At 47.3% G+C, this 14,616-nt stretch overlaps 1 protein-coding gene across 1 annotated transcript in view; it reads right to left on the bottom strand.

Moving 5' to 3' along the window:
* Positions 1–8,194: 8,194 nt before the first annotated feature.
* LOC306919600 (elongator complex protein 2-like) overlaps positions 8,195–14,616 on the bottom strand; it is a gene marked incomplete at its 5' end in the record, with an annotated part of 13,600 nt that continues 7,178 nt past the window's right edge. Inside the window, one exon of the mRNA XM_079532356.1 lies at positions 8,195–9,873. Within this exon, the coding sequence (XP_079388482.1) occupies positions 9,630–9,873 (244 nt within the window). The remainder of the gene's footprint in view (positions 9,874–14,616) is intronic.

The raw sequence follows: 14,616 nt of genomic DNA, 5'->3' as shown, positions 1-14,616 counted from the left end.
CTTCTAAACAAGTGTACTGCTGTATGGTGTCACAGTTAACAGTTTTTGTATTGAGTTGTGCCTGAAATTCTGCAAACTGTTAATAAATACTTCAGTCAATCAATCAAAGTCAGCTTTAAAACAGGTGAATGAAGGTGTGCTCATCTGAGGGCGGACTCAGTGCGTTGAGGCGGACTGTAGCAATTGCTCTCACTGCATCGCCAATCCTGATTGGACAAGAGACACAGAGAGATAAGACTATAGAGCGTCGCAGTCCCGCCCCCTTGAGAGACCCGGAAAATAATTCCCCGTTCATTTTCCCCATAGGCATTTCAAAAAGTATTAATTTAAAGACCTTTTAAGCGTCATACGAAGCCAACTCGAGTCGTGACAAATCATGACAATAAACACAATGTTTTGGGCCGAACAAATAATTAGAAAGAAGAAAAAAACGGCAGGTTACAACACTTTTATTGTCGTTTTTCTTCTTTGTAATTATTTGTTTGGTCCAAAATATTGTGTTTGTTGTCATGATTTGTCACAACTCGAGTTGGCTTCGTATGACGCTTAAAAGGTCTTTAAATGAATACTTTTTGAAATGCCTATGGGGAAAATGCATTGGGAATTATTTCCTGGGCCTGGCGTCGTCATGAAAGGGGGCGGGACTGCGACGCTCTATACAGAGATACAGTAGCACGTATCATACGTACATCCATGGCATCTGTACAATCACAGGGTTTCTGTCATACGTACATCCATGGCGTCTGTACAATCACAGGGTTTCTCTCATAAGTACATCCATGGCGTCTGTACAATCACAGGGTTTCTCTCATACGTACATCCATGGCGTCTGTACAATCACAGGGTTTCTCTCATACGTACATCCATGGCGTCCGTCATGAACTCCAGGGGCGTGTCCACCTCGCGGTGAGAGGACAGCGTGAGCACGATGACAGGCCCCGCCTCCTTCTCCTTCTGCTCCGCCTCCTTCACAGCTGAGGAGCCAACGAGGAGAGATGATCAGAGCAGGGTATACAGCAACTAGGCGTTCATATTAAAGGACCACTTCACCACTTTTCAACCTATCTTCATATAATTGGTCCTCACTTGCGGTTACCATCCGGGTAGCCTCGGAAACCCAGACGTTTTTATTTCCAGGGAGAAAAAAAAAGTCTGGGTCCGAGTCCACTTCAATTCGGCATAGAGTAGCGCAAACATCGCTCACTCTCTGCTGATTTCTGATCGTCTGCACCTTTGTTAAATTGACACACACGCACACATGTACACACACACACTCCTCTGTCTCTCTGTCGCTCTAAGTAATTAGTCTCATGTCACGCAGCTGCGCATAGTTTCTCCCGGCGGATCCTGCCAGGAGCTGCCTATGCCATAAAAAGCATAGGTGAGGCTACCATCCGGGGTGTGTGTGTGTGCATGTTCATAACTCACCGTCAACAGAGTCAATGTATGCTTCCTTCTGCTCCAGTTGATGGATGTAGTCTCTCAGGTCCTGCGAGAGGGGCAGAGGGGGGGGAGAAGGGGGGGGGGGGGGGGGGGGGGGGAGTTGGTTTAACCACGACATTTAGCCTTCATCAAAAACTCTAATAAAATTCTAATGATACTCTAATAAAACTATAGGTTAAAACTCTAATAAAACTATAGGATAAAACTCTAATAAAACTATAGGATAAAACTCTAATAAAACTATAGGATAAAACTCTAATAAAACTATAGGATAAAACTCTAATAAAACTCTAGGATAAAACTCTAATAAAACTCTAATAAAACAAAAAGTGCCATCCAGCCGTTTCTCCAATTTCTTTGGGGACATCAATGTGAGAAGAAGAGGCGATCCTCTAACACAGTGTACTCTCTGCTGCCCCATCTGGCGGAGTCAGGTTAGCGATCCTCGCGACGTGCATGGAACGTGTTGATGAACCCCCCCCTCCTTCGCACGGCCATTCCTCATGTTGATTGATTGAAAATTTTATTAACAGTTTGCAGAATTACAGTACATTTCAAGCACAAACTCAATACAAAGGCTGTTAACTGTGAGTGGACGACCCAATTAAGCATTACACTTGTTTACAACAGGGTCCACCATGTTCAGTTCATCAAAATATTTAGAGACGTACAAAAAGACACTTCTATATAGACAAAGAACAGAACAGGAATTCATCATAATGGAGGTAAAAAGGGAAAATAAACATATACAGTGAGGGGAAAAGGGGGGGGGGGGGGGGATTCAGATTTTACGGGGGCCAGTTTCGAATTGCAGCCATTGAAACATCAGTGATTGAAACATCAGTGATGTAATGATTTGGTAATTACATTATGCAACAGGCAGTGTGTAAAAACAGAGAAGAAAAGCCTTGATATATTATGTCCGTATTGTCCCGCAAAACCTCATTTCCCCCTCACTGAAGAACTGCCTCCCCCCCCTGGAGGGGCGTGAGCGGTGTTGCCAGGTCTGATTATTACAAAGTGACTTTGGGCTTGGTCTTCTTTGAAGTTGTTTGTAAATATCGTGAGTTGCAGGTTGTATTTATTTATTTATTTTTTGGGGGGGAGCTTATTTCTTTGGGCTTTCTTCCTAAATGTTGTTTAAACCAGTGGTTCTCAAACTATTTTACGTCACTGTGATACTATGGAACGGTCCACGTTACGTAGACCTCCATCTGACAGAATTGTGCACCAGGGACCCCGTTCCAGATTTGTGTTGTTGAAATGTTTTCAAAAATATATTTTTTCCCCATATTTATTTTTGAAAATAGCCGATCAACAAGCTCACAACACGCCACAATGCGACACGTAGTGACCTTGTAGATCAGCTATTTGTGTATACTGTACACAGTGTACAGTACAGGTTTAAAGTGCTCGTGTGGCCTATCAAATCCACTACTGCTACAAAAAGAAATAGATGGCTCATTGGCCGCTGCAGTTCATTGGAGCGATGTGTCTCCATATAGACATAAAGATCACACCCGTGTGAACTGAGTGGTGCAAGGTCTTATATAGTCTGATCAGCTATGTCAGTGACGTCACACACTAACCATAGCAACCATGCTCGTTTTGTTTGGTACGAACACGGGTACACGGGTACAAAGCCAGTTGTTGGAGTGGTTTGCACCACTCAAAAGGGTATACGCCTCTTCCGGCTCTGGGGCGTCTGTAGGAGAAGGAAACATGGAGGCAACGGGAGGCGATATTAATAATAATAATATACGATTTATATAGCGCTTTTCAAGGTACCCAAAGTCGCTGAACAGAACAGAAGTAAAAACAATTTTATTAGAAAACTAGTTAAAAGGTTAAAATCAAAACCTTTTGAAATCAAAATAAAAAATGGACAAACAAGAAGGGTGTGTGTGTGTGTGTGTGTGTGTGTGTGTGTGGGGGGGGGGGGGGGGGTTATGTAGGGAGGGGGGGGGGGGTAAGTCTGAAAGCCAGTCTGAAAAGGTGGGTTTTGAGTGTGCTTTTGAACATTTGGAAGGTGGGGGCAGCTCTGATGTGTGTTGGGAGTGAGTTCCACAGAGAAGGGGCAGCCACTGCGAAGGCCCTTTCTATATATATATATAGACAGATATATATATATTGGCCGCAAGCTTTCCCGAGATTCCTTGCGAAGCAAAAGGGAAGAACGGAAGGGGACGTTCGGTATAGACCAATCTGAGCCTTCAAGGTCGCTCCAATGAACTGCAGCGGCCAATGAGGCATCTATATGTAATATCTATGTGTGTCTCCAGCAAAGCTATAGGAACGTCCTAGCAGCGAATGCGGAAGTCAAGCGGAAGTGACTATTGGCCAATCATCACAGTGTGTCTTTTCCCGCACTTATCAATTCAATCCAAAGGAGCTTTATTGGCATGAGGAAACAAACGTTTACATTGCCAAAGCAAGTGCCGCTGGGAAAGAGGGAGTCTCTGATTGACCTACCGAACTTGGCAAGCTTCCGCTCATGCTTCCAACTATGCTTCGCAAAGGAATGTCGGGAATAGGCCCCCTTTCCACGCCCACTTCCGGTAGATAGTGGTGTCATTTAACATTAGGCATTACCACTTTTTTTCTCTGGAGAATCTAAGTACATTTCCTAATGTTAAAATGTCAAAGACCGATAATAATATGAAGAAAACACAATGGTATAACAACTCAAATAAGTAGAATAAACCTTACCTTTACAAAACGGTAGTTTGTGGCTTGTGAAAATACCTCTTTTAACATGGAAGCCTATGGACCGCAAAAAAAATAACACCACTATCAACAAAAGGGGGCGTAAAAAGGGGGCGGGGAAATGCTGTGAGATAGGCCTATTCCGAGGTTCAAGAGAGACACACGTCCCACAGCCGAAAGAGGCGTCTACCTTTTTATGTCTATGCGTTGTAGGGCGGCATAGCATAGTGGCTTCTTTTCCTAGACCTGCTGCGGTTACTTATTTCTCTCTATCTGGCAACGCTGGGCATGAGCGTGCAGGTGGTATAGGAGCGTGACGGATGCCCCAGCAGATCCATATAGGAGCCTGTGATTAGGCCCAGGAGTTATGGCCACTACTTACACTCTCCTCCTGCAGCTGGATTTATGGCTCACGTTTAATGACGGCCAGACCACACCAGACCAGACCAGACCAGCCCAGACCTGGCTGGCTGTGCTTCGCTGTAAATCTAAACCAGAGAGGGGGGGGGGGGGGGAGGGGGGGTCTGTTCTTGTCCTTGAGAATTCCACCTACCTTGATGGAGGGGAAAGGAACTGGTTGGAATAACTTTTTCCCTCCACGCGCTATACGTCCAACCGGGAAAACTCCCCCCTGTCAGGTGAAGAGAAGCTGCTTGGACTCCTCATGCATTGAAGGAAGCACGCACGCACAGTCTCTCACACACACACACACACACACACACACACACACACACACACACACACACACACACACACACACACACACACACACACACACACACACACACACACACACACACACACACACACACACACACACACACACACACACACACACACACACGTCTTCATCCTGACGACAGCCCTCATCCTCTGCCTCCACCTCGACGTCCAGCGCCTTCATCATGTGCCCGCAGAGTACGTGCGCGACCTGTACGGCAGCGCGGAAGCGCCGTTCGTGCGCGACCAGCACGGCAGTGCGGCCGCCGTGATGCGCTGCGCCCTGGTGACCAGCTCGGGCCAGCTGCTGGGCAGCGGCGCTGGGCACCAGATCGACCGCGATCACGAGTGCGTAATCCGCATGAACGACACGCCCACGGCGAGCTACGAGCGCGACGTGGGCATGCGCACTGCCCTGAGGGTGATGGGTCACAAAGGCATCGGCCGCTTCGCCGCTCTCAGCTCGGCTGAGCCGCTGGAGGGGCGCAGGGTCCCCACCAACGCGGCCTTCTTGGGACTCCGCGACTCTTCCTGGTGGATCCCCTGGATCCAGGACCCCTGGCCCTGGATCCGCAGTTTCTGCGGCGGTATTAATAATAACAGCTCCAACTGTTTCAGTGTCCGTGCGTCGGGATTCGACGCGTTGTACCAGAAGGAGACGGGCGTGGACGGCGCGTCGCAGAACTACATGACCACCGGGTTCCTCGCCATGGTGATGGCCATCGAGAGCTGCGCCCGCGTCACCGTGTACGGGATGGTTCCGCCCGACCACTGTGCGACGATGGCCGCGCGCGGCGCTCCGAGCACGCCGTATCACTACTACGAGCCGCACAGACCCGGCGAGTGCGAGTTCTACCTCCAGCACGAAGCCGATTTGCCAGGAATGAACCATCGCTTCATCGCCGAGAAGCAGGTGTTGGCCCGCTGGGCCCAGACCTATAACATCACGTTCGCTCACCCCACCTGGCCAAAGGTATCGGGACCGTCTTGAGATTTCGAAAAACATAAAACTAGAAATGCACTCTGTCGAGGGGCCAACTTGCGCCTTGCACACAAGTAGGCCACATGGCCAATAAGGGACCATCTGTTGCTGTTTTGTGAAAATTCTTCCTCTGCCCCTAATACATACATTGTGTCATATGCTTATGAAATATTACAGTATGGTAGAGGGTCATGCCAAATAGCACTGAAACCAGTCTTACACCAATTGGTCAAAGGGGGCGCTATAGCAATTCTTTGAAAATTAAACCTTTGAACAGGCACAACTCATGCCTCGTTTTGCCAAAAGTCATGGCACTTGTTTCCACATGTTCTTTGACTAATGGGGAACACATCTGTCACTTTGACCAGTAAGCTACGCCCTCAGATATTCCATCATTTTGAGCAGTTTGAAAAATGTTTATACCTGATCTTCTGCCTGGATCTTTTAGAGATTTGCGTGAAAGTTCTACACACAATCTATGGACCATTACCTGAAATCCCAGTTGAAGAGATGTTTGTATGTGAAAACATGAACAGCGAACACACTGTAGTAATCCATAATGACATGCCCAAAGGCATGTCAAAAACACTGAATGATTTTGCTGTTAACAATAGAAGAACTGATTGTGTCCAGTTAGCTCGGTAGGTAGAGATTTTGCCTTTGGAACACAAAGCCATGGGTTAAAATCCGGGCACCGCCAACTCAGTGTATTAGTCTTCAAGAACCCAGCCCCCCCCCCCTAAATTTAAACCGACCCGGTCACAATTACAGTCTTCTTTTGCTCAAGTTCAGACAGCCTTCCATTTCTATGACTTATTGTGCGTATTGTTCTTATTGCTTATTGCCTTCTTTCTTGGTCCCGCCTTATCGCTGCTTGCAGCTATATTTATTATTGTTTTTGCAGTAAATTACTTACTACATCATTCTACAGTCACACATCAAAAGCATCAAAAGTAGCAGATCTGCAATCCCGAAATGTGGCGCGAAGCATTTTGTCGCATTGGCCCCTAAAGTATTAAATGGGGCTGATGTGGTTTAACTAATGTCAATGCTATAGTAACACATTTCACGGGAGGTTGGATCCCCCTCAGGGACCCCTGTGGGTCCCTAGAGGTTGGATCCCCCTCAGGGACCCTAGAGGTTGGATCCCCCTCAGGGACCCTAGAGGTTGGATCCCCCTCAGGGACCCCTGTGGGGGTTGGATCCCCCTCAGGGACCCCTGTGGGGGTTGGATCCCCCTCAGGGAGCCCTGTGGGTCCCTAGAGGTTGGATCCCCTCAGGGACCCCTATGGGTCCCTAGAGGTTGGATCCCCCTCAGGGACCCCTATGGGTCCCTAGAGCCCACTTTGTGGATCCCCCTCAGGGACCCCTATGGGTCCCTAGAGCCTACTTTGTGGATCCCCCTCAGGGACCCTATGGGTCCCTAGAGGTTGGATCCCCCTCAGGGACCCTAGAGGTTGGATCCCCCTCAGGGACCCCTATGGGTCCCTAGAGCCTACTTTGTGGATCCCCCTCAGGGACCCCTATGGGTCCCTAGAGCCCACTTTGTGGATCCCCCTCAGGGACCCTATGGGTCCCTAGAGCCCACTTTGTGATCCCCCTCAGGGACCCCTGTGGGTCCCTAGAGCCCACTTTGTGAACCACCACAGTGCATAAACATAACGTGCTTGCTTGTCCTCTCCTAATCTGGCCATGCATCAAGCTGTCATTTGTATTGTATATAAGATATATAGGACTACGGCTGTGCCGTTTGCGAATTAGCTAAGAAATATCCTACCAGTGTGCTGTGTGTGTATGGAACGAGCTGAACAACTTCTTATTTATTTCTTGCCTTGATCTCATATCAACCCCCCAGCCCCCCTTTTCCTTCCCTTTATTTGTTTCTTGGAAAAAAATAACAATGGGAACTAAAAACACAAAACCCACCCACCCAATGGGAACTATGCACAAAACCCACCCACCCAATGGGAACTATGCACAAAACCCACCCACCCAATGGGAAATATGCACAAAACCCACCCACCCAATGGGAACTATGCACAAAACCCACCCACCTATTTACTTGTAAAACTGTGATTATGTGATGACTATGAAGATGATTCTGACTCAGATTCAAATGAGTTTACTCCCAGTCCTCACACCAGCGCAGCATCACTATCTATCCCACATACAGATACTGAGCCTTTGTATCATTCAAAATCGAAGCTGGGGATTATAAAAAATACATTTAAAAAACAATCGCTAAAAACACACACACACACGCACACGCACACGCACACGCACACACACACCAACAGTATAACCAGTTAAAAAAGAAGCAATCATTCCGTAGATACAACAATACCAAAAACAAGGAGATTTAATAATAATATTTGACTCACAAAGCATCGGTACAACAAAACACAGGAGCTCTAGCTGCCGAGGCGAGGCAGAGAGAGACTAATATCATTCCATCTCGTCAAGCCACGGCAGCCAAACACAAACGCAGTCACCATCGGAGCGCCGTCCCGTCCGGAGCACTTTCCTTGATTGTTTTCTCAGGCGACGGAACAGAACAAGCCACAATTCTCTGTACACATCGGGGGTTGTTTTAGGGGGCTGTTGGCCTGTCAGTTCTCTGTACACATCGGGGGTTGTTTTAGGGGGCTGTTGGCCTGTCTCAGAACAGTTCTCTGTACACATCGGGGGTTGTTTTAGGGGGCTGTTGGCCTGTCAGTTCTCTGTACACATCGGGGGTTGTTTTAGGGGGCTGTTGGCCTGTCAGTTCTCTGTACACATCGGGGGTTGTTTTAGGGGGCTGTTGGCCTGTTCTCTGTACACATCGGGGGTTGTTTTAGGGGGCTGTTGGCCTGTCAGTTCTCTGTACACATCGGGGGTTGTTTTAGGGGGCTGTTGGCCTGTCTCGGGGGTTGTTTTAGGGGCTGTTGGCCTGTCTCAATAATGCAGTTTTTGTTTTTGTGGAAGCCTGATGAATACCTGTGATTCTTAACCCATTTAGGCCTCTACGAGCTTGTAGATCTGCTATTTTTCAATAGCTAAAGTATAACATAATGCTTAGTTAATACACCAAAAGGGGTTCCCGCCCAGAATGGGTTAAAACAAATTTCCGTGTCTCCAAAGCCCCCTCACAGGTCATAGTTTTTTCTTTCTTCGAGTTCGTGGCGGGTTTTGGTTCTGGATGGAACCTCGTGTTTTGTGTCATGCGGTCTGGAGCAACGGAAGCTCCATGCGGTTCTGGAGCAACGGAAGCTCCATGCGGTCTGGAGCAACGGAAGCTCCATGCGGTTCTGGAGCAACGGAAGCTCCATGCGGTCTGGAGCAACGGAAGCTCCATGCGGTTCTGGAGCAACGGAAGCTCCATGCGGTCTGGAGCAACGGAAGCTCCATGCGGTCTGGAGCAACGGAAGCTCCATGCGGTCTGGAGCAACGGAAGCTCCATGCGGTCTGGAGCAACGGAAGCTCCATGCGGTTCTGGAGCAACGGAAGCTCCGGAAATAATCCAAGAGGATGAGGCGGAAATGTGCTCGCCTTGACAGACCATCAATATTCTTTCCTAATATTACTGCGAAATCAAAAGAATCAAAGCCTATTATATAACTTGCTGCTTATGAGAAATGGGAATAAAAAAAAATAGACAAAAAAAAGGACCAGACGAAGGCTTCCTTCCTCTGCGTTGGGGAGGTGTAGTTCCAGATTCTACACAGTGTAGCGTTCAGTTGTCTGGCTATAGGCGGGACAACGCAGCGAACGGCAGGGAACGGCAGGGAACGCCTCCGGTTTAAAGAGTCCGTCGGTCAACGTTGAAGATTTTCACGGAGTGGTCAGCGCCGGCGCTCGCCAACTGGACCCATCGCTTCTCCTCTTCCTCCTCCTCACTAGCGTTCTCTCCTCCGCCTCCGTTGGTCTCCAGGCCGGTCGCTCCTCCCTCTCCCCTGCCCCGGGGGAGGAGGCGGCGTCCTGTGCCCGCTCGGCCCCCTCTGGGCCTCCAGCGGAGCCTCTTGACCGTCAGGGTGTGGCTTTGTCTGAAGAGGTGGTTCGGTGAAGGAAAAACAACGGAGTATCACGGCATTCCTACACACAGAGATGGAGAAGCTCTAACCTAGGACCTGTTGAGTTAGGTTGCCTCAGGCTCAGTCGTAACACAGACCTGTACCAGACTTACTGCAGTCTGAGTCTAGCACACTGTCTCTGGATGATATTCCATCACAGACAGACTGCTGCCCAGCATCTACTGAAATGTGTGTGTGTGTGTGTGTGTGTGTGTGTGTGTGTGTGTGTGTGTGTGTGTATGTGTGTGTGTGTGTCTCTGTGTGTGTGTGTGTGTGTGTGTGTGTGTGTGTGTGTGTGTGTGTGTGTGTGTGTATAACCAACATTTGAAGTGAACAGAGCTCCTGACCTGTCTAGTTGAGTAAGTAGCATTATTCTGTATTGTAGCAAACTGCTGTTAGTGTAACTCTAAGTGCTTTTGTATTAGTATTATATTATTAGCTTGTGTAGTAGTCAGTAGTTTATAGTTGTATTGTTTGTGTTCAAACAGTAGGCTAGTAGACTAGTTTAATTAGTTTCACCCTGTAATAGGCCACTTGATAAGTAGTATAGGCCACTTGATTTCCTTGTGAAGTGTGAAGTGAGTGGTTTAGCCAGCACAATTCAAGGGATAAGTAGCCAGGCGCGAAGTATTCTCTTCAGTGTATAACCAACATTTGAAGTGAACAGAGCTCCTGACCTGTCTAGTTGAGTAAGTAGCATTATTCTGTATTGTAGCAAACTGCTGTTAGTGTAACTCTAAGTGCTTTTGTATTAGTATTATATTATTAGCTTGTGTAGTAGTCAGTAGTCTATAGTTGTATTGTTTGTGTTCAAACAGTAGGCTAGTAGACTAGTTTAATTAGTTTCACCCTGTAATAGGCCACTTGATAAGTAGTATAGGCCACTTGATTTCCTTGTGAAGTGTGAAGTGAGTGGTTTAGCCAGCACAATTCAAGGGATAAGTAGCCAGGCTGGAAGTATTCTCTTCAGTGTATAACCAACATTTGAAGTGAACAGAGCTCCTGACCTGTCTAGTTGAGTAAGTAGCATTATTCTGTATTGTAGCAAACTGCTGTTAGTGTAACTCTAAGTGCTTTTGTATTAGTATTATATTATTAGCTTGTGTAGTAGTCAGTAGTTTATAGTTGTATTGTTTGTGTTCAAACAGTAGGCTAGTAGACTAGTTTAATTAGTTTCACCCTGTAATAGGCCACTTGATAAGTAGTATAGGCCACTTGATTTCCTTGTGAAGTGTGAAGTGAGTGGTTTAGCCAGCACAATTCAAGGGATAAGTAGCCAGGCTGGAAGTATTCTCTTCAGTGTATAACCAACATTTGAAGTGAACAGAGCTCCTGACCTGTCTAGTTGAGTAAGTAGCATTATTCTGTATTGTAGCAAACTGCTGTTAGTGTAACTCTAAGTGCTTTTGTATTAGTATTATATTATTAGCTTGTGTAGTAGTCAGTAGTTTATAGTTGTATTGTTTGTGTTCAAACAGTAGGCTAGTAGACTAGTTTAATTAGTTTCACCCTGTAATAGGCCACTTGATAAGTAGTATAGGCCACTTGATTTCCTTGTGAAGTGTGAAGTGAGTGGTTTAGCCAGCACAATTCAAGGGATAAGTAGCCAGGCTGGAAGTATTCTCTTCAGTGTATAACCAACATTTGAAGTGAACAGAGCTCCTGACCTGTCTAGTTGAGTAAGTAGCATTATTCTGTATTGTAGCAAACTGCTGTTAGTGTAACTCTAAGTGCTTTTGTATTAGTATTATATTATTAGCTTGTGTAGTAGTCAGTAGTTTATAGTTGTATTGTTTGTGTTCAAACAGTAGGCTAGTAGACTAGTTTAATTAGTTTCACCCTGTAATAGGCCACTTGATAAGTAGTATAGGCCACTTGATTTCCTTGTGAAGTGTGAAGTGAGTGGTTTAGCCAGCACAATTCAAGGGATAAGTAGCCAGGCTGGAAGTATTCTCTTCAGTGTATAACCAACATTTGAAGTGAACAGAGCTCCTGACCTGTCTAGTTGAGTAAGTAGCATTATTCTGTATTGTAGCAAACTGCTGTTAGTGTAACTCTAAGTGCTTTTGTATTAGTATTATATTATTAGCTTGTGTAGTAGTCAGTAGTTTATAGTTGTATTGTTTGTGTTCAAACAGTAGGCTAGTAGACTAGTTTAATTAGTTTCACCCTGTAATAGGCCACTTGATAAGTAGTATAGGCCACTTGATTTCCTTGTGAAGTGTGAAGTGAGTGGTTTAGCCAGCACAATTCAAGGGATAAGTAGCCAGGCTGGAAGTATTCTCTTCAGTGTATAACCAACATTTGAAGTGAACAGAGCTCCTGACCTGTCTAGTTGAGCAAGTAGCATTATTCTGTATTGTAGCAAACTGCTGTTAGTGTAACTCTAAGTGCTTTTGTATTAGTATTATATTATTAGCTTGTGTAGTAGTCAGTAGTTTATAGTTGTATTGTTTGTGTTCAAACAGTAGGCTAGTAGACTAGTTTAATTAGTTTCACCCTGTAATAGGCCACTTGATAAGTAGTATAGGCCACTTGATTTCCTTGTGAAGTGTGAAGTGAGTGGTTTAGCCAGCACTCCTGGCAGACGATTAGCAATCAGTTGGATTGGCCTTATACCACCAGGTGAAAGCGTCAGCTGTTAAGCGGCGGCCAGCAAACGAAGGCCAGGCGAACAAAGGCGACAGGCGACTTTGTCAAAGGCCAGGCGAACAAAGGCGACAGGCGACTTTGTCAAAGGCCAGGCGAACAAAGGCGACAGGCGACTTTGTCAAAGGCCAGGCGAACAAAGGCGACAGGCGACTTTGTCAAAGGCCAGGCGAACAAAGGCGACAGGCGACTTTGTCAAAGGCCAGGCGAACAAAGGCGACAGGCGACTTTGTCAAAGGCCAGGCGAACAAAGGCGACAGGCGACTTTGTCAAAGGCCAGGCGAACAAAGGCGACAGGCGACTTTGTCAAAGGCCAGGCGAACAAAGGCGACAGGCGACTTTGTCAAAGGCCAGGCGAACAAAGGCGACAGGCGACTTTGTCAAAGGCCAGGCGAACAAAGGCGACAGGCGACTTTGTCAAAGGCCAGGCGAACAAAGGCGACAGGCGACTTTGTCAAAGGCCAGGCGAACAAAGGCGACAGGCGACTTTGTCAAAGGCCAGGCGAACAAAGGCGACAGGCGACTTTGTCAAAGTCCGACTTCGTCACTGAACGATAAGCTGTAGCATTGATTAGTGACATATATAGTAGTGTGATTGATATAGTAGTGTATTGTAGTATATGTTTAGTGATCTACAATGTGTTTTCTTCCTATTCCTGTCCTCTCTTCTTCCTGGCGGTCGCACAAACACTGGGTTACACCCAGATGTCGCGACACAACTAATCTCATCTATCCTACTCTTTCAACTCACGTCGAGCAAGTGGTAACGGGAGGGCTTTGGAATTGCCACTCGGCTGTGGTGGAAGGCAAATCTGCTTTCATCTCAGCCTACGCATCCTTGCTCTCCCTTAACTTTCTTGCTCTGACTGAGACCTGGATCAGACCAGAAAACACTGCTACGCCCGCGGCTCTGTCAGATGTGTACGCTTTCTCTCACACTCCCAGAGCCGTGCGGACAGGTGGTGGGGTTGGTCTGCTCATTTCCAGAAAATGGAAATACTCTCCTGTTTCACTGTCACTATTCTCTCCTACCTCATTTGAATTTCATGTGGTCACTGTTTCTCATCCAGTCAAGCTCACCATTGCAGCTGTTTATCGCCCACCGGGCCCTGCTGGTGGCTTCCTGGAGGAGCTGGACCATCTAGTCTCCCACTTCCCTGTCGATGGCTCTGGATTCATCCTTCTGGGTGACTTCAACCTCCCGACTGAGAAGCAGCTAGACCCACTACTTTCGTTTCTCGCCGCCTTTGACCTAGTTCTTTCCCCATCTCCTCCTACCCATGAGGCGGGCAACCAACTGGACCTGATCTTCACCAGAGGCTGCTCTATTGCTAACCTGTCTGTCACTCCTCTTTCCAGTGAAAAGGGTAAGAAACTCTCTGATCACTACTTCATGTCCTACTCTCTCTCTCTCTCCTCTCCCCCCTCACAGCCCCTCCCTACCCACATGATTTCCTCACGTCACAATCTTCGCTCACTTTCCTCCACTGATCTTTCCTCTTCTGTTCTCTCTGCTCTCCCTGCCCCTGAATCCTTTGCTCTTCTATCCCCTGATACCGCCACAGATCTTCTTTTCTCTACTCTATCCTCTTCTCTCGACCATCTCTGTCCCCTCACCACCAGGCCTGCACGCCAAACTCCACCTGCCCCCTGGTTGTCGGACTCAGTGCGGACTGAGAGACGGAGCCTGAGAGCGGCTGAGCGCAAATGGAGAAAGGGCAACCTCCCGGAGGACCTTCTCACCTTCCAATCTCTCATTTCTACTTTTTCCTCCTCTCTATCAGCTGCTAAAGCTGCTTTTTTCTGCACTAAAATTCAGGCTTCTGCTTCCAACCCTAAAAAACTCTTTGAAACTTTCTCCTCTCTCCTACAACCACCACCCCCTCCTCCCTCCTCGTCCCTCCTCCCTGACGATTTCGCCAACTTCTTTGACAAGAAGGTGAACGATATCCGATCCTCCTTCCCTCCTCCCCCGGCTGGTGCCCTGCGCACTGCCCACACCCGTCTGCCTGCCACCCCCCCCTCTCTACCTTCATCTACTCCTCTTCCCCCCCCCATCCCCTCTCT

This window comes from Electrona antarctica, assembly GCF_951216825.1.
Source record: "Electrona antarctica genome assembly, contig: scaffold_290, whole genome shotgun sequence".
Lineage (NCBI taxonomy): Eukaryota > Metazoa > Chordata > Actinopteri > Myctophiformes > Myctophidae > Electrona > Electrona antarctica.
Note: the sequence above shows the minus strand (reverse complement) of the source record. Positions and strands in the feature narration are given on the sequence as shown.